General features: G+C 53.8%; 8 protein-coding genes across 8 annotated transcripts; 4 read left to right on the top strand and 4 right to left on the bottom strand.

The window, feature by feature from the left end:
* Positions 1-427: 427 nt before the first annotated feature.
* Positions 428-7,503, top strand: FIBRA_05640 (uncharacterized protein; the record flags this gene model as incomplete). Its single annotated transcript, XM_012327399.1, has 29 exons — positions 428-535; positions 595-664; positions 738-815; positions 867-904; positions 978-1,063; positions 1,133-1,530; positions 1,584-1,662; positions 1,720-1,786; positions 1,835-1,890; positions 1,941-2,084; positions 2,141-2,307; positions 2,366-2,505; positions 2,559-2,681; positions 2,741-2,826; positions 2,877-3,046; positions 3,096-3,281; positions 3,338-3,435; positions 3,469-3,622; positions 3,978-4,135; positions 4,194-4,298; positions 4,352-4,678; positions 4,732-4,820; positions 4,881-4,977; positions 5,037-5,144; positions 5,195-6,169; positions 6,238-6,390; positions 6,447-7,270; positions 7,316-7,417; positions 7,446-7,503. 29 exons carry the CDS (start codon positions 428-430, stop codon positions 7,501-7,503), a joined length of 5,244 nt encoding a protein of 1,747 aa, XP_012182789.1.
* A 653-nt stretch (positions 7,504-8,156) lies between these two features.
* Positions 8,157-10,223, top strand: FIBRA_05639 (uncharacterized protein; the record flags this gene model as incomplete). Its single annotated transcript, XM_012327398.1, has 10 exons — positions 8,157-8,306; positions 8,357-8,425; positions 8,475-8,560; positions 8,609-8,688; positions 8,749-8,801; positions 8,862-9,007; positions 9,060-9,162; positions 9,219-9,549; positions 9,618-10,026; positions 10,082-10,223. The coding sequence occupies 10 exons, from the start codon at positions 8,157-8,159 to the stop codon at positions 10,221-10,223; spliced, it is 1,569 nt and encodes a 522-aa protein (XP_012182788.1).
* Positions 10,224-10,999: 776 nt separating this feature from the next.
* Positions 11,000-12,548, bottom strand: FIBRA_05638 (uncharacterized protein; the record flags this gene model as incomplete). The annotated part of the gene is made up of 5 exons (XM_012327397.1): positions 11,000-11,068; positions 11,136-11,543; positions 11,608-11,732; positions 11,780-12,056; positions 12,111-12,548. 5 exons carry the CDS (start codon positions 12,546-12,548, stop codon positions 11,000-11,002), a joined length of 1,317 nt encoding a protein of 438 aa, XP_012182787.1.
* Positions 12,549-13,296: 748 nt separating this feature from the next.
* FIBRA_05637 (uncharacterized protein) lies at positions 13,297-14,994 on the bottom strand (the record flags this gene model as incomplete). The annotated part of the gene is made up of 3 exons (XM_012327396.1): positions 13,297-13,437; positions 13,488-14,869; positions 14,946-14,994. 3 exons carry the CDS (start codon positions 14,992-14,994, stop codon positions 13,297-13,299), a joined length of 1,572 nt encoding a protein of 523 aa, XP_012182786.1.
* Positions 14,995-15,226: 232 nt separating this feature from the next.
* On the top strand, positions 15,227-17,410 carry FIBRA_05636 (uncharacterized protein; the record flags this gene model as incomplete). The annotated part of the gene is made up of 7 exons (XM_012327395.1): positions 15,227-16,413; positions 16,465-16,499; positions 16,557-16,615; positions 16,663-16,783; positions 16,837-16,928; positions 16,963-17,088; positions 17,159-17,410. 7 exons carry the CDS (start codon positions 15,227-15,229, stop codon positions 17,408-17,410), a joined length of 1,872 nt encoding a protein of 623 aa, XP_012182785.1.
* A 315-nt stretch (positions 17,411-17,725) lies between these two features.
* On the bottom strand, positions 17,726-20,542 carry FIBRA_05635 (uncharacterized protein; the record flags this gene model as incomplete). The annotated part of the gene is made up of 12 exons (XM_012327394.1): positions 17,726-18,300; positions 18,353-18,527; positions 18,581-18,782; positions 18,836-18,933; positions 18,988-19,110; positions 19,164-19,289; positions 19,342-19,467; positions 19,518-19,664; positions 19,717-19,849; positions 19,916-19,985; positions 20,036-20,170; positions 20,227-20,542. The coding sequence occupies 12 exons, from the start codon at positions 20,540-20,542 to the stop codon at positions 17,726-17,728; spliced, it is 2,226 nt and encodes a 741-aa protein (XP_012182784.1).
* Positions 20,543-20,742: 200 nt separating this feature from the next.
* FIBRA_05634 (uncharacterized protein) lies at positions 20,743-21,562 on the top strand (the record flags this gene model as incomplete). Its single annotated transcript, XM_012327393.1, has 8 exons — positions 20,743-20,783; positions 20,841-20,886; positions 20,940-20,984; positions 21,038-21,125; positions 21,183-21,240; positions 21,296-21,317; positions 21,368-21,448; positions 21,500-21,562. The coding sequence occupies 8 exons, from the start codon at positions 20,743-20,745 to the stop codon at positions 21,560-21,562; spliced, it is 444 nt and encodes a 147-aa protein (XP_012182783.1).
* A 749-nt stretch (positions 21,563-22,311) lies between these two features.
* On the bottom strand, positions 22,312-22,724 carry FIBRA_05633 (uncharacterized protein; the record flags this gene model as incomplete). The annotated part of the gene is made up of 2 exons (XM_012327392.1): positions 22,312-22,637; positions 22,691-22,724. 2 exons carry the CDS (start codon positions 22,722-22,724, stop codon positions 22,312-22,314), a joined length of 360 nt encoding a protein of 119 aa, XP_012182782.1.
* Between the last annotated feature and the right edge of the window lie 43 nt (positions 22,725-22,767).

Raw genomic sequence — 22,767 nt, 5'->3', positions numbered from 1 at the left:
CATGAAAGTAAACCAAAGCCGGGACCGCACGGTGCGGAGGGACACCGACCGCTGTTCTGACAGTATTTGAAGGAGGATTGATCTCAGGCGGGTAGATATCAAGTAACAGAGATGCTCCGTCTATATGTTTATAAGCCAAAGTTAAGGGTAGACAACACGAAGTGGACGACGACATTATAGCAAATGGCTTTGACAAAGACCGACAGTGGTCGCGACTGATCATGAGGTTCACGAGTTCAATTGGGTCAGCCGGACGCGTGACACGTGATACGACGCGCTCTTGTCTCTTCGCCACCACCGCCACTACCTGCTACCACCGTGACAGAGTTAATGGTGCAGGTCCACTAAAGCCGCATGCCAGACCATCCCTACTCGCCCGAATTATCAAGACCTATTCGTTTGACGAAAAAGAACCTACAATAAGAGAATGTCTACGGAAGCCCTCCATCGTCATATATTGGCGAAATGGCAAACCTCTTTCTCCCGCCTCAATCGCGACCAGCCAGGTATCTCGGGGCTACTTGCCATCAGCGAGGTTCGCGACCACGTACGAATGCGTGCAAGCGTTAATACCAAACCATTCCTTCACACCAGGCATGGACACTGGCCGCGGGATTTTTATATCCGATTGATCTCACGAATCCCTCAGCGAAGAAAGAGTATAGTGAGTGAATATCTATATGAGCACATAATACAACTCTATAGTACAATATTATAGTTTTAACTCATCTCCGCAGATACTATGGAGGTTAAGTCCGCTGTAGAAGTCCTGAGCAAGGCAAAGATGCTACCAATGCTGTTAGAGAACTTTCTAGGTATGTGGTACTATTCCGTTTGTCGGCCCGTTACAAACGTTGAATCGGTAGAGGATATGCGGAAGCAGCAACATTTGATAAGTAAGGAGGTGAATGCAATCATGCAGCAGTACGAGGTATGCTGAAGTTGTTCTGCGCGACTTCGTGAATCTACCCTTCCAGTACCAGGAAGCCTCAGAGGTGCAGTATATTGCCCGCTTGGTTTTCCGCCTTCTTGAGTGGTACAAGGCATGGGTACCAATCCATGAGTAATCACCTGTCTTATTTCACATGACGGTGCAGTTCTAATATGTCAATCCGCGATACCCTACAAATAGATTGGGACACACTATCGTCTCAACATACACGTTAAATTTTCAGACTCATGTCTTTTCCATTCTTCCGCCGTCTTTCTCCAAGGGCTTCAAGGATCTTGTAGCTTCAACTTTTGAGCTTGTGCAATCGTCGTCACCACCGCCATGGGCACCCCCTACTCAGGTGCAAGATCGGTCACGCAGGCACGATCTTCCGCTTTGGACGGCTTTTGACCAACTCGGTCTGTTAGACCGGTATGAATCTCTCATCTCGAGTGTTTGTTACGACCATATCGAAGCGCATGTCCTTGAGACATGCACAGGGAAATGGGAAGAACCTATGCTCAAGGAGCTGCGTAATTGGATGGCGGACAAAATTGTACCATGGATGTTGATGCCATATGCAAGAGGCGCAAGAAATAGTTGGTTTCCTTCTACATTCTAGGGCGTTGCACTCATTCGCCTATTTACACAGCGGAAGAAGCAAGATCTATGCTGCAGGGGGTGGGTTCGAGGTTCGACTTCCATGTTTGCAAGACATTAAGTGATTTACGGTACGTCTTTGTTCTCACGTCCTAGTTGTCGATGCCGATGCATGATCGATCCTCCAGGACCCGCGAGATCTTCGATATAATTGTTGATTACCCAGATTCATCGAGCGCATTGTATGATTTGAAGGTGAGCTGATAGTGTTCTGGTATGACTTGTTACTCTAACAGCAGGTAGGAATGTCTTGCACGCGTGGACCAACGCGCTCAAGTCGTCCAGACGTTGCGGAAAGCGTGAGTACGTATGTATTTACCGCCGTTGGAGTTGTTCATTTTATCTCCAGGAACAAGAAACGACTTTTACATCCGGGCGCAGATACCAAAGACATCTTAACTCAATATGTATCTATAATCCGCTGTTTACGCATTGTCGACCCCCCTGGTGTATTGTTATTCAAAGTTGCTGATCCGATTCGGAAATACCTCAGGTATGCTCTAGTCAGTTGGGATATTTTGAAGCAGGACCTCATTGCTATGTGTTCAGAGAGCGCCCGGACACGATCCGTTGTATTGTAGCGAGTTTGGTTGGGGATGGAGAAAGTGGCGACTCCTTAGTTGATGAGAATGAGCCGATACAACCGCTTCAGCAGATGCAAGTGGAAGATTATACTGATCCAAACTGGGAGCCAGAACCAATCGATGCGGGACCAGGTAAGGGACTAGTTATATCCTGTTCCATGCTGAGTCTTATGGGTGAGTTTTGTTCTAGATTTCCGGACGAATAAGCCCGGAGATGTGATCAGCACTCTGGTCAGTATATATGATTCGAAAGACTTATTTGTGAAGGAACTACAGGTTTTACTTGCTCAACGGCTATTGGCAATCACGGATGGTAACTTTGAGCGGGAGGTAGGCCGATAGAATCCAGTCATACGCAAAAATGCTTACCTTCACGAACATAGCGGCGAAACATCGAAATTTTGAAGATTCGCTTCGGAGAGCCTGCGCTGCAAGTATGTGAGGTCATGTTAAAGGACATGACGGATTCTAGGCGCATGGATCAGCATGTCCAGTCCCAGAAAAATGTCAGGACGACCTTGATTGTTCATGTTGTTTGTACTGACTCTGCCACTCGTCGCTGCAGTTGGTTCTACATCCCACTGTGATATCTAGACATTTTTGGCCACCTTTACAGTCGGGTAATTTCATAATGCCTGGACAGTTTAAGCGGTATGTCCCGGATATATCGCCTTAAATGGAAGGTCTAATTTGGTTTTCAGAATCCAGGAAGAATATGCAAATGAATTTACAACCTTCAAACCAGATAAGAAATTGCGCTGGCTTCCACACCTTGGGACTCTCCATTTGGAAATCGAGCTCCAAGATCGTACTGTGTCCGTCGATGTACCGCCTCTAGAGGCCGCTTTCATTGAATTATTCTCTGAAAAAGGTAAGCCGTAACTTATGCGCATTGCAGACCATCTCATCGAGTCTTGCAGATGTCTGGGGTATCGATGAATTGATCGGTCATGTTGGATCTGTGGATCGCGCGACCGCTTTCAAAGCCCTCTCGACTTGGGTGGATCTAGGTATCCTAGAGGAGGATGAGCAAAATCAATACCGTCTTTTGGAGGTTGCTGCGGACGTCTCGACCTCGGGTCGCAAACCCGCGCCTTTGAAATCAGGTTAGTACCGAAGGAGTTGTAGTCGACATATTCTAAAAGTTTGATGTGACATATAGCTCAAGTGATGGAGGAAGTGCCCGCAATTTTGACTATCCAGCAACAGCAAGCCGAGCAGATGAAAGTCTTCTGGAAGGCAAGTCTTCTCGGCATGAACGTTGCACGCGCGCTAACTTGAATTTTACTCTAGTTCATCGAGGGCATGCTCACCAATCTTGGGACACTGAGCTTGGACCGTATACAGACCATGTTGAAGTTTGCGCCGGGTTACGATCGGACTATTGAACAGCTTGGTACATTCATGGAAGCTGCTAGGCGAGAGGGTCTTGTAACGGTTAAGGACGGTATGTGGAAATTAAACCGTCAATAGGAGATCCACCAAGTATTATACTCCCTACGATATCCAATTGCGCAGGAGCTTCGCATGGAGTTGTATGTCTAATCTCCCATAAGCGAAACGCAGAAGACTTGCAGTTCTCTATCAGGCTTGTGTTCGTACTGTGACGGTGGGATGAATCAAAAAGACAACATATGTCAGATATGCCCATTGGCTGGATTGAACAACCGACCTCACCATAGCACGTAATGTACGAGTGGCGCGCTCTACCACTGAGCTAAACGGGCGATGGTAACGGAGGCGTAGTAAAACGTCTCCTTCGTCAGCTTTTGAAGCACTGGTATTCACTATATCCATGATAGAGACTTCAACCTACTCGCACTTCGATGTTGAGCATCACAACCAGTCGGACCGACCACGTTCCATTATGCTATCTTCCAAACCACTCAGTGAGCTCGATGCTTGTTCCATTGCGTCTGAATCTACATCTGCCAAGGACGAAATTCCCGATGGGCTTCACGTACGCTAACAATCTATGTCTTATCACCCGGGGCACTTTATAGTAACGCTCAACGCAGAACTATGAAATGCACGAAGAGCTTGGGCGCGGTGCTACGTCTATCGTCTACCGCGCAATCTGTAAACGGGGTAGACTGCGCGGCCGTCAAGTTGCTCTGAAGAAGGTGCGTACCAGTTTGCGAGTTGGCCTAGGAGATGCGTCTTAGTTTATCGCTAGATACTTCTGGGTGTAGGGGAAAAGTCGGCAGGTTCTACGTATCTCACGACCTCAACCTGCTTGCACCAATCACTCTATCACCCATCTGTCGTATCCCTGTTATCCAAATTTTCTGGGCCTTCCGGCCACTACCATGTTCTGGAGCTCTGTTCTCGCGGTACACTCTCTACATTTCTTCATTCGCGATGCCCACCCATCCTTCATGAGGATGAACTCAGAAGGGTCCTCAAGCACCTGGTAGATGCTCTTGTATATCTCAGGAAGGAGCGCGTCTTGCACAGAGACATCAAAACTAGCAATATATTACTCACCGAAGACTTCCGTGTCGTACGGTACATCAATCCAAGAATGATATCTTGCTTCTGATCATACCTTCACAGAAACTATCTGATTTTGGACTTGCGACTCGACTGCCTACAGAGGCGTCTACGAGTTCCACATTTTGTGGTTCCCCCAACTATGTTGCGCCGTGCGTATCGGACTGTTACTTAATACCGGGTCTGCTTACATGGCTTCTTTCGTTCGGCAGTGAGGTCGTTTCGCGCCTGCCGTACGGGTTCAGTGCAGACATTTGGTCACTAGGCTGTTTCGTAGTGACGTGCCTTACAGGGACTCCTCCTTTTGAGGTGCCATCTTTTTGTGTGCAGCCTATGGACTCTATTTTTACTCACGCGCCATTCTGCAGGCACCTTCTGTTGGTGAAATCTTCAGCAACATCGCGCGCGGTGAATATGTGGTTCCTCGTAATGTGTCACTCGAAGCCAGGGACCTGATAAACGTGTTACTCCAGCCTGTATGTTGCCTTGCACGCCTGAACAATTAACTATTGACAATGTTCAATAGGATCCAGTCCACCGCATCTCTTTACATCGGATTTTGGCACATCCTTTCTTCAAACCCTCACTTCCGACCAAGGCTTTATCAAACACCGCACACCCACAGTTCCGTCGACAGCGTCAAGAAAGCCAGCAAGAAAATTCCATAAATCTTCCCCCCCTGAAGGCGTCTCGGTACCCCAGCCATTTGTCCAAAGAATCCTCAAACTATCTGCGTCAGCCCTTCAAAACTCGGACGGGGTCGGCACCGACACCCATCACTCAACCAAAGAGACTTCTGACAGATACTCTGAACAAGGACGTGCGAAACCTGCTTAACGACGAGCTGAGTTCCGGAATCTCTCGACGTTTCTTCTCTGTGCCGGTCTCTAAACATGCCATGAATATGAACACTGGGCAACTCCTCCGGCCCCCTTCGGAGGTACTTCCTGAGATTCTGTCGCCGACACCTGGGTTGACTCCGGATTCTGGATCTGTGCGTTCTGGAACTGCATTTGAGCTGGGGGCTTGCGCTTTTAAGCCTACAAAGGGGAGTATTGTCCTGGCTGAGTGTCCTCCACCTGCTGTTTCGACTGGCTCTCCGAAGGCCTGTAACATAGTCCGGAAACATCACATCACATCAAAGCTAACGCGAGATCGGGCTAGCTCCTTGGTGTCTATGGCTTCTGAGACGGACTCTGAAGGGGTCGCTTGCGGTGTTGTAGCTGGGTCGGCATCTGATAGGGGCTTGTCTGGGAACTCTGTACCGCTGCAAATGCGCCATTCTCAGGACACGTTTGCTCGAATCTCGAATCTACCTGCGGGACGTCCTCAGCACCCAGTGTTCTCTACGGCTTATCTACACTGTGGCACACACAAGACCGTGAATGGACAAATTATAGTGCTTCCGTCAAAGTCTCTTCTAATCGACTTTCGTGAAGGCGAACGTCGGAAAGGTCGGAAGGGTAATGAAGTCCTCTTGGTTAGCCCCGAAGGTGACACGGTAGGTGGTGGTGGTACGAAGGGTGTCGTGTTGACGTGATCACTGATCACATTGAATTGAACACGTAGATACAGGTTCACAGCGCGCCGCATCTCAGTACACCTTGCTGCTTGGTTGAACCACTTGCCACGTACACTATCGAGAACTTGCCCTCTGCTTACTGTAATGTGTATAAGGATGCTGGTTGCATCGTCAATCAACTCAAACAACGTATACCAAAGGTATGTGATGCAATTCCATGTCATGCGCGTGTCGCGACAACAGGTTGCACGTCTAGCTGGTTCTGTACAAGCCCGAAGCGAGACTGACCCTCATGGCAAATGAACCACTCGGCGACATAGAAGTTTCCTTCGCCTCTGCAGCCCTTCCAGGCAGCTCTGACCTTTCACGGGAAGGTACAACGTCCCTGCATGGCGTGGACATGCGCGTCCGACTATGGCGCCGGAAGCAATTAGTCGAAGTGGCCCGCCACCATCGCCCTGGGTCGACGATGCCAGGGGCAAACGAATGGATCAAAAAGGTAATTCCGACAAATCCGAATGGCCGCACTGTCCCAGCGGAGACCTGGAACACAATGGAGCCTGTTGAACAGAGCGGTCTGCGTCATCTGGCTGACTTCTTGCTTGTCTGTGAGGCTGTGGAATCTGTAGCTCAGGTTCCCTCCGACATTCGCACGTTTGTCGAAGACTCGGGTAATAGGCTCTGGTCTACGGAGCAAGTTGCGAACGCTCGCCAGTCTTCGACTTCTAGTCAAGATAAGGATGGTCGCAAGCGTCTCGATCAAGTGGTTTGCCGGATGGAGCGAAGCCCTCGGCGGTCCTCGTCGGCACGAAGACCGGACGTCGCCAAAAACGATGAGATTACCCTGGCCACTGTGGCGACCGCAGCAAGCACGGTGTTCCCGTCGTTCAGCCTGCAGCCACGTCCGAGAAAGTTCTCGTCTGTGTTGTCCCTTCGGGTTGAAGATGGCAGAGTCATGGATAATGGCTCGGTCTTTGGGCGCGACTCTCGTCATGAGGAGGAACAATCCCCGCAGTCGGCGGTTGACGCCGAGAAGCAGGATGATGCGCCGCAGACGAAATTTCTGCCTTCTGTGGGCTGGTGTGTTCGTTCGCCCGGGAGACGTGACGGCGCTCAAGTGTACAGGATCATGTTTCATGACGGTGCATCATTGGAGATCGATACAGGCTGCGTCGATGGGCACTCTGGGGCGGTGCAATTTACCAGCTCCTCGAAGGAGCCTCCTTTGTGAGTTCAAATTGACATTTATGACAAGCACGGAGGTCCTCATCGGCGGTGGGACACAGGCGCATATCGCGGGAGTCCGCAGATAAGAATATACCGGAGCGGATGAAGGCCTTTGAAAGATTTGTGTGGATGTTTTCTGGGAACTGAATGGCGTTTGCTAGTCAGCTGTGTTTGTTTGTCCCGCAGATGCGATACCTCTTCTTCCGCGACTGATGGATTCGTTATAAGCCATACCTTTGGAGGAATACAGAACTTTGACTAGTGAATGACTGCGGGTGCCACGAGTGAGTGATGCGGGCGGTGGCTGATGAATGTCCTCCGTCCGGCGCTGGCGATCGACACCGCCGAATGCTTCCGCGGCGCATTGCACGTGCGACGGCTGTCCCGCCGGCATCGACTTGTTCATCTGTCTACGCCCGACTGCGCGGTGGCTCTCGCATAAAGCCTGCGACTTCCGCCGAAGGATGTAACAGTACAGAGGTGGTGCAGGCGGGCGAACGGGGGTTGCTGATGGGCGGCGGACGGCAGCGACACGCTTTGCTCAATATGGAAAGAGTAGAATTGAAGAAGACAGCCATGACTGACAGGGCGAGTGTTGTGATACTTAAATCACAACAGTTCACTAATCTCGCCCAGACTTTTCTCCCGGCGTCCTCACACGCCTCACCGCCCTCTCTCGTTTCCGCCCATCCTGACACTTCGCCATTCATTCCCTCCAGCCTAGTCGAGGTCCACATAAATGGCGGGCGTGACGCTCGTTGACGGCCCCCTCCCGCTGCAAGCAGCCAAGGCCGCGTCGACGTTCTCGACCTCATCCGACGGCACCGAGATGCAGCCTCGCACGCTAGTCCTTTGCTTTGACGGGACTGCAGATCAATATGCTGGCCAGGTAGGCGCATATAGCCACACTCCGAGGTGTGGGACTCACCGCGCACACAGAACACCAACGTAGTCAAGCTGTACTCAACCCTCAAGAAGGATGACTCCGAACAGCTTTGCTATTACCAGGTAATTTGTTGTCCTGACGCGTCATCTTTAATCGGCTAATATATCAAAGCCTGGTATTGGGACTTACGTGAATCCTGGAGCCGTCTCGCCTTTGTTCCAGTGGGGAGCAAAAGTCATCGACCAAGGTGTTGCATGGTCAGCAGCAGTTTGTCCGGATAACACCTCATTCTCACTCTGCCTCAGGTATCTGGATGCTCATGTTCGCGGTGGATATCAATTCCTGATGCAGAACTATCGGCTCGGGGACAAAATATGTTTGTTTGGTGAGCCAGATTTTTGCGTCCTCCCCATTATTCGGTGTTCTTAAAAGTGTGCATTATAAGGCTTTTCCCGAGGGGCATATACGGCTCGTGCACTTGCTGGGATGTTGCACAAAGTCAGTTGATATATAGGCCTCAAAAGCGCTGCTTGCCACTAACATCCTACCGCATTGCAGGTTGGTCTGCTTCCCAGGCACAACTATGAGCAAATTCCGTTCGCATACAAGCTCTACAAGCGTACGGGTGCGAAGAACGCGGCCCTCGCGGCAGGCTTCAAGCAGACTTTTTGCAGGGCTGTTCCCATTGAATTCGTCGGTGTTTGGTATGTCCGTTCCCTTCATTCGCACAGGAAATCTCGTCGAATTTCCGGTCAGGGACACCGTTGCGAGTGTTGGAACCCTCATAAGCCGGACACTCCCTTTTATTGCCAACAACACGGGAATAAAGACGTTTCGTCATGCATTGGCTCTTGACGAGGTTTGTGTCATCATATATTGCTGTGCTGAAGATCAAACCTCACGAACAATCTATAGCACCGATCAAAGTTCCGTCCCAGCCTCTACCACAGTCCAGAACATTTTGCAAAGTCCCGGAAGAACCCCGTTAAGGGGAAGGCCGTACCCCGGGACGACGAGAATGAGAAAGTGGAAGTGAAGACTGTTCCAGCGACTCTCGGGAAAATGCGGAAGCTCTTGAAGAAACGGGCTTCAATACAGCGACTCAGTCAAGGCGCTGAATGGGGGAACATCTCTGAAGACCTAGCGGAGCTCCGGTGGTGCGGCCGCTCTGACACCGAGAAGGACATGGAGAAGCTCGCTTCTGGAACTGACGTATTTGAAGTGTGGTTTGCGGGGTGTCATTGTGGTAAGGCGCTTCAGTTTGATTCTTTCCCTGGTCATGCTCACAGCAAATATTCGGATGCCTGTACACAGATATAGGCGGCAGCGCTGTACCGAATGAGACGAAGCTTTCGCTATCCGACATCACCCTTCACTGGATGATGCGCCAAATAGCCGAGTCACAATGCGGAATCGTCTTCGATCATGATGCACTAGTCCGCGCGCGCATCCCAGAATCAGTCTTCCGTGGAATGAAGGGCTTGTCCATCTCCCCGTCCCTCAATGACACGAAGCTCCACCCTATGGACGCAAGCGGAAGCAGCACGAGACATGCCGGCAAGCAGGCCAGCAACTCTACTGGCATGGATAAATTGGACAAGCTAAACGCGGTGGAGCCGATGCACGACCAGTTGCGCCAGATACCACTGTGGTGGATCCTCGAGGTCCTGCCAACGACCTACAACTGGCAAGAGCCGAGCGGCCTGTGGCATACATCCTGGAGGTGAGCATCGCGAGTGGATATGTTATAGACAGAGCTCGATATGACGGCCGTACAGTATTCACCGCGGACAAGGGCGCCATCTCCCACCGAGGCCCAACTTCCACGTCACCGTTAAAGAGCGCATGAACGATAAGGCCCTCAGGTACCGACCAAAAGCACTGCTGGGCAACGAAAATTCGGTTACCTATGTCGAATGAATGGCTTACCTAGACAACCCCGGGCCTATATTGCACGTCAGCCGACCTCAAATACACAGTTTATCAACCCAGCGACACGACGATCATCACGTCCTCGATCTGAAAATTCTAGTTTCTTGTATCGTTCTATCATTATATTGTCTTGTATTCACGACTGAAATGACCTTGTTACGTTACTTGTGAAGGCTTGTTATGTCCCCCACGCTGTATTTTACGACCACACCCATAGCTTAGCACGACCCGAATGCGACACGATACTTCCATTTATCCTGCTCTCTAACTCAGATGATGGCGGCCTGGCGCCTCACACGCTGCCTGACAAGCGAGACGGGCAGAAAAAGAAACCTCCAAAAGTGATGCGCATAACTTACATTGTCTATGAAATACAACCCGTATACACCACACATGCGCTCGAAGAGCCCGCTCTACGCCGCGCCTGGCGAATGTCCGATGCCTCCTCGAGTCACAATGCTCTATACTACATCATCGGCTGCGTGGGTGAGAGAGTGTGGGTAAGTGGGTGGGAGAACATGCAGAACGACGGGAACAGCAGAGGCCTCGGAAACGGAACATGGGGGTATACGATCGCCCCTGCGCCCGTTCCAGTCGTCGGGTCGGTATGGTTCGATTTGATTTCGGTTTGGTTTGGTTCCGTGAGTCGCGGGGTGTTGTGGTATGTGGTATGTGGTCATAATGGTGGCGCGGCGGGGCTTTCCAGGCAGATTCCGAGAACGAGTGTGGGAGGGGAAGAGGTGCACGCGCGCAGCCGTGCGGGCTCAGAACGTCGAGGCCCACGCCTCGAGGTCGATCGTCGATGTCCGCGAGTGCTCTACCCATGAGGATTTCTGCGCAGGGGGAGGTGGTCAGCGAGTGGGCACCCCGGAGGCCAAGCGACGCAGACACGAGACTCACCAGGAGGTCCTTTGGCGTCTTGCGCTGCTCCGGGTCCTTGAGAAGGCAACTGTCCACAAACTCCTCCGCCTCCTTCGGGAAGCGGCCCTCGGGGGCGAGTCGGGGCGCGGGCTCGTTCACGATGTGCTGGAGGAGCTCGAGAATGCTCATTGTCATTCCGCCGCCCTGCAGGCTGACGCCCTTGCTCTTCCGCTTCTTCTTCTTGTCCTTCTGCTCCTTCGTCCGCGCGGGGAGGGGCGCGGGCGCAGGTCGGCTGGGCGAGAGCGTGCCCTCAAAGTCGGACAGGTCCGAGTCGTCCGAGGATGAGTCCGCAAAGGGGAAGCGCCCGAGCGCGAGCTCGATCAGGGAGATGCCGAGCGACCACACGTCCGACTTGACGGTGTATTGTGCACCCTGTATGCGCTCGGGCTGCACGGCAAAGTCAGCTACACAGGTGCAGGAAGATGAAACGGAAAGAGAGAGAGAGACGCACGCTCATGTACGTGGACGTGCCGACGAACGTGTCCGCGATCGAGTTGATGAGCTCGCCCGACACGCCAAAGTCGCAGATTTTGATTTGACCCTGCGAGTTGAAGAGGATGTTGGAGGGCTTGATGTCTGCGACACGTGAGGGGCGCGGGACGGCGTGATGGAACGAGACCTACCTCGGTGGATGATGCGATGGACGTCGTAGAGGTAAGTGAGACCCTCGAGGACAGCGAGCGCGACCTTGCCGATGACGTCGATGTCAATCGGGCCGATCTTCTTGTAAATGCCGTCAAGGGAGCCCTTATCCATGTACTCCATGCAGATGCAGATGTTGGGGTCGGAGATGAAGGCACCGTAGAAAGAGATGATGTGGACGGAGTTGCAGTCGTGCATGATCTGGAGCTCGCGCAGGATCTGCTTGCGAACGGAGGGCTTCGCGTCGATTAGGACGATCTGGGGACGGGCGGGTCAGCAGCGGGCGATGAGCGCACAGGCGGGGAGACGCACTTTCTTTGCCATGATGGTACCCGTAGGAGCGTGCTCGACCTTCTTGACACTCCCCCCGTTGCCTTGGCCGAGTTCCTGCATATCCTTAAGGTCCTCATTGCGTAGGTCAAAGTTGGTCTCGGAGTTGCGGTCGAGCTTGGCGAGAGTGGAGGAGAGCGTGTTGTGGTACGATGAACGCGTTGCGGAAGCGGTGGCAGTGGGTGGGGCAGAGTTGGCACCATTGACGGTCAAAATTCCTCCCTCGGCCTCAGTGGTAGGAGCAACCTTGGGGGCCTTGAGAGTCATTGGGGGCGGCCGCTTTTTGCTTGCTGCACCGCCAGGGGCAGGAGCGAGCCGAGTAGGTGCAGGCTCTGGTTCTGGCGTAGGGGGTTTGGAGACATCGAGCTGCAGAGCCTTGAAGTTGCGCTTCTTACGGACGGGGCCAGCGAGGGAGGCCATATCGAGACGGGAAGAGCGTCGAGGACGGGGACGGGGACGGAGACAAGGACGAGGGAGGGAAGAAATGGCTGGAGGCTGGAGCCACACCGAACAACGACGCTTACGTAACCGGCCCTTTCCTTGTGTGCGCTCAATTATTTACTTACCAGTGTTCGAACAAGACTGCAATCTATACGACGTCCTCCCGCGTGTCACCGGTCACCCTCGTCCACAATACTCAGCCATAGTACGACAGCTACTTGCATTGAAACATAAATACTACCGCCAGGACGCGTCGCCTCGCCAACGTCGCAACAAATTCGCGTCGCAACTCAATCAATCACCCGTGCATTCTGATCAGCCATTCCCAGGTTGCTGTGCGAGCGCCGAGCATGCAGCAACATTAGACATCCATACTGCTGCATCATCACATACAGGCACACCAATGATTATTAATCGGAGAACGGCAATGGACATAACTCCCACAGTACAACAATCATAACATATCATTCCGAGGTGTTAGTGCTTACGAGTTCATATTTCAATTATGCATAGAAAAATAGCATAGAATGCTCAACGAGACTTGACGCGGACGGTGCCACAGCGACAAACAGTCTCAGCGAGCTGCAACACGTCTCGTAAGCTGATAGAGAAGGATGGGTAGCAACCATTCCGCGTTTGAGACAGAAACGGTAGACAACGGCAACGGTTAGAGTCACTCACTCATCGCACGGGCGTCGCACTCGTGAGTGAACATCGACAGCAGCTGTCAGCCAGGCTGATACTCATTCTCCATTGTCCCGTCGGCCGCGCACGCACGCACGGCGCCCTCCGCACACTGGTTCATCAGCACAAAATTCGACACTGACTTACGCCGGGGGAAGCGGTGCACCGGTATTGGGTCATCCACCTGCAGCCACATTAGAATGTACGCCATCGCGCGAGGCACACACGGCTCACCACCCATATTGGCAGCGCGTCTGCGCAGAGCTCGATCCCGCGCTGTGCGCACTTGCCGCGTAGCGCCGGGAAGTCCTGGTGGTGTTCCGCGCGCGGATCGCAGCTCACGATGCGCAGGCGCGGGAGGCGGCCCACGGTCGCGACGACGGTCTCCAGGCTTGGACTCGAGCTCCAGGTGTAGTTGCGGAAGCTGAGGTGCTCGAGGCGCTGCGGGAGGGCGCCGAGCCCGAGGAACGTCGACAGCTGAAAGAGGACAAGCTCCTCGAGGTTCGGGCAGAGGCGGATGACTGCAGTGGCGCGCATGTTGAACGGCATGAGACGCAGCGAACGCAGGCGAGGGCCGTGCCGCGTGAGTAGGTCCGTGAGCTGGGGCCCAGGGATGTCACGGAACTCGGCGATCTGCAGCGAGTCGGCGGATCCGGAGAGAAGCCAGCGGAGGATGTCCGGGCTGGGCATGCGGTGTATGGCGAGCTCGTAGAGCTGGAAGCCGCCGGGCTCTGGGGGCGGGCAGACGAGTTCGACGCCGATGCGGAGAAACTGGATGGTAGGCCAGACGTCAAGGAGCTGGTAGAGCACGGGCGACTGCACGCCGCATTGCATGAGACTGAGAGCTCTGAGAGGGGTGCGACGTTTGCTGCGAGCTATGGTGCGAAGCTGGGCGAGGGTGTCCTTGTCGAATTCGTGGAGGGCGCAGAGGCGGACGTTGAGCGCATATAGTCGTGGACATCGCTGCAGCACGGCGAGGAAACCGGGGGCGGAGAGTGCTCGGTCAGATAGCTTGCCAACGGAAGCCTCTAGGATGCGAACGACGTCCCCTCTTCGCCTGCCAAGCTCGTGTTCGGGATTAATCGCGTCCATAAAACCTTGAATGGAGGTTGCGCGGACAGCGACGGAGTGGAAGAGGAGCCTCTGGGACGGCCATGTCCACGAGGTGGATACGAGGGCGCAGGCAAGGAGGGTGTCGACGTCGGGTTTCCCATGGACGCGGTCGTAGTATGCATGTTCGAGGATGAGGGAGACGAGCTCGACGGGGAGAATGGCGGCAGAGAGCATGTCTGAGGAGGGTGGTGATGAGCGAAGAGAGGAAGAACACATGGGATATGTACCGTCAAATAAGGTCTGCGCCGAGGCCTGGAGGGGTGTTGGGAGAAGACGTGGTAGAGTTGGTACGAGTCGGAATCCGAGTTGGCGCGAGCCGGTTGCGTCATGGGGCTCGCCTGCAGGATCGGTTGGGCGTTCGGACCGGTTCGGCTTTGCCCAGTCGGCGGGGATGGCTGGAGCCTGGCAGAGAGCGAATGCAGCGAAGAGGGGCAGCGAGTCGAACCGAGGCAATTCCTGTTTTGTTCCCGGCGCGGTCGAGCGGAAGCAGATAATACTTGGTGCTTACTACCGCCAAGCGGCGTCGCAGCGAGCTTGAGCACGATGTATGGAAACACAGAGCGAGGAACTTTGACTGACAAGCTCGCGCGGTTCGCTCTCGAGGTACTTCGCAGGCGGTCGGCAGCATTATGATTAATGAGTCTCACCCCCGTGCACAGAACAAAGCAGGAAACAACGACCAGGCGGCTGATCTGGTGCGTGCACAGCTCTCCTCCACGTTACCGTCGCTTGCCGGCCTGTCCCATCATCTCCTCCAGCTTACCGCCCGCACACACAGGCTTTCTCTCCGGACGCCCCCAGGCCTGAGGTGAGCCTCCCTGCTCCTCCTCCTCCTCCTCCTCGTACCCCTCTTCCTCCCCATGTCCGACGTCCAACCACCCCCGCACCCCCGCAAACGCAGCTGGATCGGCAAGTACGGCGCGGGCCCTAAAGACCCTCAGCCCACTCCCAGCCTCCCCACTCCCCGCGAGGGCTATGAGCAGTCCTTCGAGTACCCCTTTGGCTCGTCCGCCACCGCCTCTAGCTCGACTGCAACCCTCACCGGCGCCCTCTCCCGCTCCAACTCCCTCACCTCCATCGCCTCCCTCCTCCCCTCCCGTCTTGCTCCTCCGGCTCCCTTGAAACGCTCTTCTACTACAAACTTGCTAATAAAGGACGATCCCGATTCACAGAATGCCCTCTCTCGCACCGTCTCCACCCAGTCCAACAGCAGCAAGACCGGCGACACCAATGTCACTCGCCCCCCCAGCGGCTCCTTCTCTCGCATGACCCTCAGTTCCATGATGGGTGGTCTCTCCTCCCTCTCCCTCTCCCGCAGCACCGCCGCCGATGAACGTGGCCGCTCCGAAAAGAAATCCAAGGACAAAGGGACCGGCGTACGCTCCAGCTCCTATTCCGGCGCGAGCCCCGAGGACCAGGACGCCACTCGCGGTCGTACGCGCAGCCAGTCCCCCTTTCGCCTCCGCCGCACCCGCACCCGCGACCCTTCGCCCGCCGTCGAGGCCCTCACAGCGTCCGACATCGAGTCCGACACCGACTCCGTCCAGATCCGCCCGCGCAACGCCTTCACGCTCTCCTCCGCGTCCGTCGACGAGTCCGGCGATGAGACCGAGGACGACGACGACGACGACGATTCCTGGAGCGACGAGGACGCGTTCGACCCCGTCACGGAGAGCAACACCGAGCGCAACGCGCTTATCCCCGCTGACCTCGACCACGACGTCGTCGACGTGCCTGACCCGCTGGGCGAGGGCGTCAACGTCGTCGTCCCCCCGGAGCCGTATTTCCCGTCGACTTTGAACGGTGGCGCCCGCAACCCCCGCCGCCGCAAGTCCATGAAGCCTGACGCGCTCCCGCTGTCGACGTCGCGCCCCGAGTTTCAGCGCGACCGCTGCACGATCACGCTCTGCCATGGACATCCGCAGCGTGACCTGGATGAGAACGGCCGAAGGGGCAGACGGTACGTCCTGGCGAGCGATCTGAGTGACGAGAGCAGGTACGCGCTGGAGTGGGGGATCGGGACGGTGCTGCGCGATGGAGACGAGATGTGCGTGTGCTTATATGCCCCTTTGCGCGCGTACTGACCGCTGCTGCCCAGGCTCATCGTGACGGTCATCGAGAACGAGAACAAGAGTGCGTCAGCGCGTTTAGAGTTGTGCAGGATAAGGCCTCCTGATGTCATGTGTCTAGTTGATCCCCCCGTTCCCAACCCGACCGACCGAACGGCCAAGTTACGTAGCCAGCAAGAGGTAGCTTCCATACCTTTTTATAGCACTCGCACTGACCTCGACCCCAGCGTCAGGCCCTCGCGTACATTCTCGTGCGCCAGGCAACGAGCCTACTGCAGCGCACGCGGCTGAACGTGACTATCGCCTGCCAGGCGTGGCACGCCAAAAACCGGCGGCACATGCTCCTCGGTGAGTGTGCGTGCGTTCCCAGACACGCTAAAGCTTAACGGGCGTGCTGGTAGACATCGTTGACTATTTCGAACCGTCGATGCTTATTGTGGGGTCCCGCGGTCTGGGCAACCTCAAGGGGTCAGCGCCTCCTCCGCCTCTGCGGGTCCGTCCGCCACTGACATGCACGCTATCTTTAGAATCCTCCTCGGATCTACATCCCACTATCTGATCCAGGTGAGCTCCCCCGCATCTCCATCTCCGCGCACCGTCCGCAAGCGTTGACCCTGCGCGCCTGTTTGCAGAAATGCTCCGTCCCGGTCATGGTGCGTCTCCGCGCTTCGAGCGTCTCTAGAGGGTGTAGGTGCCTTGCTCATCGTGCTCACCGCGCTGCAGGTTGCGCGCCGCAGGCTGAAGCGGCCCCCGCGGCGCTCGGCGCACCTCGCGCCCCACCGCGCGCGCGTGTCGCTCGCCCAGGCGGCCGGCGTCGACAGGATGGCGCCCAAGGTCGACCAGGACGTCGAGGACATGCGCACCCAGATCGAGCAGCAGGACGACGACAGGCAGACCGTGGGCCAGACCGACGTCGACGACGACGCGGACACGGAGGTGGAGGTTGACCAGATCGGAAGGAATGTCAGCGCGTGAGGTGAAGAAACGGACAATTGGGCTCGTCGCGAGAAGCCCCGCAAGGCTATGATCCTAGTTTGTATCAGTAGTGAAGCTCCAGTCAGTCAATCCTCAATCAAGTTCAAAGTCGGTAGCGTTTTTTTTATATTGGGGACCGTGTGGTCATTAGGGGATAGATGGTACGAGATTAGTATGTTTATAGAATTGTTACTTTTTTCCTCTATGTGATATTTGGTATCAAATGAATTCAGCGAACATGCGGGACGTCCATCGTATGTAAAATGAACACGCATGCATGGCTTGACCGCTAGTCCATTATAGCGACTACGCCTGTCAGCGGTTGGCTGGACTCCACGAGAACCGCTTTATGGACTCGATATCCACCGGTGGGGATGCAAGGGCTGCCAGGTCTCCCTTGAGCAGCAACCGCGCCGCCAGCTTGCTCATGGAAACATCCGTCAGCCGCCACTGGTCCGTCGGTCTGGGACCCAGCACTGTTTCGCGCACAAGCAAAGGGCTGCCCTTGAGCAGCAATATCTGGCGCGGATGCGCCACAAACATTCGTTGCTCGAGCGCCGGCTTGTCCTTGTCTACGCCTCGGGTCAGCCTCCTGGTCTCCGCCCTCGACACCCGCGCCGGCGCTTTGGGTCGCGTGTCCGTCGTGGGGACAGAGTACGGCTTTGGGGGCTCGGGGACGGCGCGTGAGCTGGACGCAGTGGCAGTCGACGATGCGCCCTGCGCTGCGGGGCCCAGCTGCTGCAGATCGATGTCGGTACCGCGGTCGACTTTCTCGTTCGCGTCGAGGCTGTACTTGTAGATGAGCAGCTGCCTCTCATACGCGGACGCCCGCTTCTGCCGAACGAGGTCCTGCGCGAGCGGGGACTTGACGATTGTGTAGTGGACGAGCCCTGTGTAGCAGTCGTAAGCCATGTCCACCAGAGCCCATACGTCCACACGTACAGTTACTGTCCTTGGAGCCGACAGCTACGCGGCCTGATACCTCTTCGTTGTTCAGGTAGTGCGTGAGTTCGATGTTCAGCTGGACGATGGGCTTCTCTTCCGCGGACCACTGTGCAGGCTCAATCCACACGTGCATCAGTTGCCCGCCGACTGTCTCCCATGTGCAATTTACGTCCTACCCAACCGTCGTGAGGACGCTGGCATTCTGGACCGACGGAGTGCACGTACCTGCTCCGGGAAGTAGCTCACAATCTCGGCATGAATTGCCTCCAATAACCCGATGCATTTGTTGAATACACGAGTTCCAGCGGCATGCCCAAAGAGCCGCTGGTCCATCTCTTCAAGGGGGATATACTGGAAGCCGAATATTTCAGCGGTGTTATGGTAAGCTACGAATATGCCGTCCATGTGTCCTATTCGCGCCTGAAAACTGTCGCCATTGTATGAGGAACTGCATTTAGAAAAGGGCCTGGGAGAACATACCTGTACTTCAGGAATGCTGAGCGGATGAGGTCGTAATACTCTTTCTCAAAACTCTCCCAAGGCCCATGGGTATAACGAATGGCATAACCAAGATAGTCCTAAATGAGAGGTATGAGCACACATGCAGAAAAACAAGGAGCCTTGGCATGTACCTTGTAATTAGCAAGGTCGTATCGGATAGGCCCAGCTGCGCGAGTCTTGATATCGAATATCCCAGTTCCTGGGAGCGCAGGACTGCGGCAATCCAGCTGGGCACGCATGACGAAATCTCCGAACTGCATGCCATTCTTAATCGGGTAATCATATGGAGCTATAATCATATACGCACTTTGGAATATCGATGCACGTCTTTCCGTATGACCTTCTCGAGCGGCAGCGGTACTGGAGCATTCTTCCGGTATGTATGTGTGTACTCAGTTGGTAGCATGGTAAGGAATCTCTCTAAGACTACTCCCTACAAACGACACGTTAAATGTAGAAATTGGGTATAATTCATGATAACTTACCAACCGCGATAGGATAGTTTCCGTGCCGCCGAAATTGCCCGCATCCGAGTCGGTGGCGTAGACGCCGTTTCGATACCGCAGCGTTACAGAAACAGGCATCCGTTGACCTGGAGTGAATAGTTTGGACTGGGGTCCAGCGTGAGCATACACATACCACCCATTGAGACGATACGAACCTCTTTCTGGAAGTGCGCGCTCAGCGTGGAGAGATTGATGGGCTTCTCGTTCGATAGTAGGAGATATATTTGACTGAGCATCCCTGTCAGGGAGGATGTCGATCCTGCGAATCTGCATCCTGCGCTTTTGGTCACGCTTATCAAATTCTAGTTAAGTCAGCGTCAGTAAATAGTCGACTGTGTAGGGAAAATCAATTACGTCGTCACGCGAGCTGGTAGTGAACCCTGTAACACGCTCGAACGGAAAGGTCTCAACGTCGGGCACCTTCTGTAGCCACGACAAATAGTTGAATGTTCCACTCCTGGGCTCCTGAAGCCAATGATACCCAGGACTAGCTCAACGAAAGGTCAATGAGTGATGCATGACATGCGAGAATACGCTTGGATCGTGATCGTACTTGGTCAACACTCGTTTGAGGCCATGCTCTAGTCTAGGTATCAGATGAACACTTGACACAGGCTGTAGTTCTTGTACGATTTAAGACCATATGACGCCAGAGAAGTAAGAGAAAAATCACCTTGCAAAAGCATGTCGTCACGCGAAGGGAGTACATTCTCAACACGCCGATTGTAGAAGGGCAGTTTGGGAGGCCCTTGAGGTACAGTAGTCTTGAGGAGGAAGTCCCGAATGTTCAATCGTTCTGGATGCGTTTCTATATCCAGGACGTGGGCTTGATGTAGTCACCGGTCTATATGTGAAGCGACGTACTGTTATCGGTGGCATGCTCAGATTTTGTACTAGACAGTACGGAATGAATTGAACGAAACGGAAATTTCGCGTCAGCGGTGGGGGTGCCCAATCTAGCTATACTGTCTGGGGGAGCATTCGAATCCTTAGGCACAAATGGTGGCAGGGATTTTTTGAACTTCTTCTTGGACTTCTTCTTGGATGTAGGGGGAGCGAAAAGACTATTGGAGGGCAGAGCAGCAAGTTTGGCAGCGTGACGGACATAGCGAGAAGAAGATTGAAGCAACAAAGCTACATAACGATTAGCACGATGGGGAGCATTGTGCGAGCGAATCATAAGACAAGCGAGACTCGACTCGAGAGCAGCAACGCTTGGTGGTCGTTGACGCGGACGGAGACTCGTCGACGGCAATCGTCACGGCGCTAACCGCTCCGGTCCCGCAGTCACTCACTCATCGCTCACAGTACGAGTTGTTTACCGCTGGAAGCTGTACGCCTTGTTGTCTTTCTTGTCTACTGCTGAGATCTCGAACTAGTATGACCTCCTTCTTCTCTTCGCTTTTCCAATGGTTCAGTGGGTAAGTTCCATCCGCGGTCCGCGATACCGCCGGCGAGACCAACTTGAACCTTCTCAGTCTCTTCTTCTCCAAGACGGCCGAGATATCTGTCGTAGGACTGCAGGTGAGGCTCAACGACTATGCCTGCTGTGAGAAACTGTGATCTCTGGGATGCAGGCATCAGGAAAGACGTCCTTCGTGAATGTCATTGGATCAGGCCAGGTATGTGCTCCTTTGACCACCATTTGGCTTAGTGGTGACAGCGGTATCCATAGTGGAGCGAGGAGGTTGTTCCTACTGTAGCCTTCAACTTCCGGAAAGTCCGAAGGGGTAATGTCACATTGAAAATATGGGACGTTGCTGGTGAGAGTCCAGCTCGGTGTCTGTCAAACAGAACCTGACGTCGACGTCTCTTTTCAGGCCAGCCAAGATACAGGTCAATCTGGGAAAGATATTGCAACGGGGTTGATGCTGTCATGTGAGCTGCAAGTTCCATTACAATAGTGTCCTACAGTCAACTCTTTCTTTTTTAGTTTTGTCGTTGATTCTATGGATGTATGTCTTTCCTATGCTCCATGTTTCTCGTTCTCATATTGTTCTTTAAGAAAGAGAAATTCGACACGGCCCGATTTGAGTTGCACCAATTACTATCCCAACCAACTTTAGAGGGTGTGCCTCTGCTTGTCGTATGCCGCCCCTCTATCTGCGTTCGTCACAACGATCCTGATCTAGCTTAGCTTGGAAACAAGAACGACCTCGACGGACATGCCCCAGTTAACGAGCTCATCAAAGCGCTGTGAGTCGATGTCTATCTTGTGATTGTTCAGTCCTTGACCACCGTCATGGTCACCCCCACAGCCAATTAGACAAAATTCAGAATCGACCAGTCTCGGTACGTAGCTTCTTTCTAATCGGTATATTTCACCGCAAATTAACGCTTCTCTGTGACGTCAGTGCTATTCCGTAAGCCCACGTTGACTTAATTCGCACTGGGCCTCATGTACTGACTGAGAATTTCAGTGCTCAATGAAGAGCCAGCACAATTTGTGGGCAATTGTTTGCTCTTTCTTTATATTGCTAATCTCTCTACAGAGACATTGTCCTGCAATGGCTTGCAGGTCGGAGTCATTGATCAACTTACACTATGTATGTCATACCAGGAATATTGTATCTGATAAGATGTATCACACTATGGTCACCTTAATCACGCACGGAGAATTACGCATGCTCCCGCAGCCGAAGCAGAGAAGCTTCTTTCGTTTTTCGATCATTCAGTTGATGGCCTGTCGAACTTGAAGGATTCCACCGCTCACCAACCAATGTGGGCGCCTGCAACGATAGATTTGCTGCTCTCGAGCCATCGTAAATACTTCAGCCAGGACCCTTTCAAGAGCAAACTTGAATCATTCGAGTCTACTAGTACCTTTCGGTCGACTGTTAAATTGCATTCTGTAGGCTGATCAAGTAGCGCCAAGAAAACGTATCTGTCAGAAATGAACAACATCGTAGGAGTGAGGCCTATGAAAATGGGCACAAACGAAATAATATCCTAGTCCGTATCCATACTATCGGCGCTCTCCGACCGCGCTTGCTCTTGAATAGCTCGCAGGAAGGCTTCGATGCTTGTGCCAGCCTCCTCCGGGAGCCCCAGACCTCTGACAAGGCCACCAAGGAGACCGGTCCGCAACGCCTGGTCAAAATTTCGCACGGCGGCACGGAATTGAGGAGATGAGATGATCCTGCTCAGCGAGTCTTCGGTCGGGGGCGCGGGTAGATCGACAGGAAGGTGCGGGAATAACGTTTGTACGAGTTCCGGATGCGACGCGAAAAGAGGCATCAAGTTTGAGGGTGTGAGAATGTCTACAAGTGACATCTCTGTCGTTGCTGTCAAGTCGTGGATAGGTAAAAGACTACTTAAGTTGACAAACCTGGTAATTCCTGCTCCCCAGAACCGCCGGCCATGGAAGCAATGATAGACTGCAGCTGTGCGAGCTCTTCTGCAGTC

This window comes from Fibroporia radiculosa (assembly GCF_000313525.1).
Source record: "Fibroporia radiculosa TFFH 294 genomic supercontigs, scaffold4931, whole genome shotgun sequence".
In the NCBI taxonomy this organism is placed as follows: Eukaryota; Fungi; Basidiomycota; class Agaricomycetes; order Polyporales; family Fibroporiaceae; genus Fibroporia; species Fibroporia radiculosa.
The sequence above is the reverse complement of the archived record's forward strand: the minus strand, read 5'-3'. Positions and strand labels throughout refer to the sequence as shown.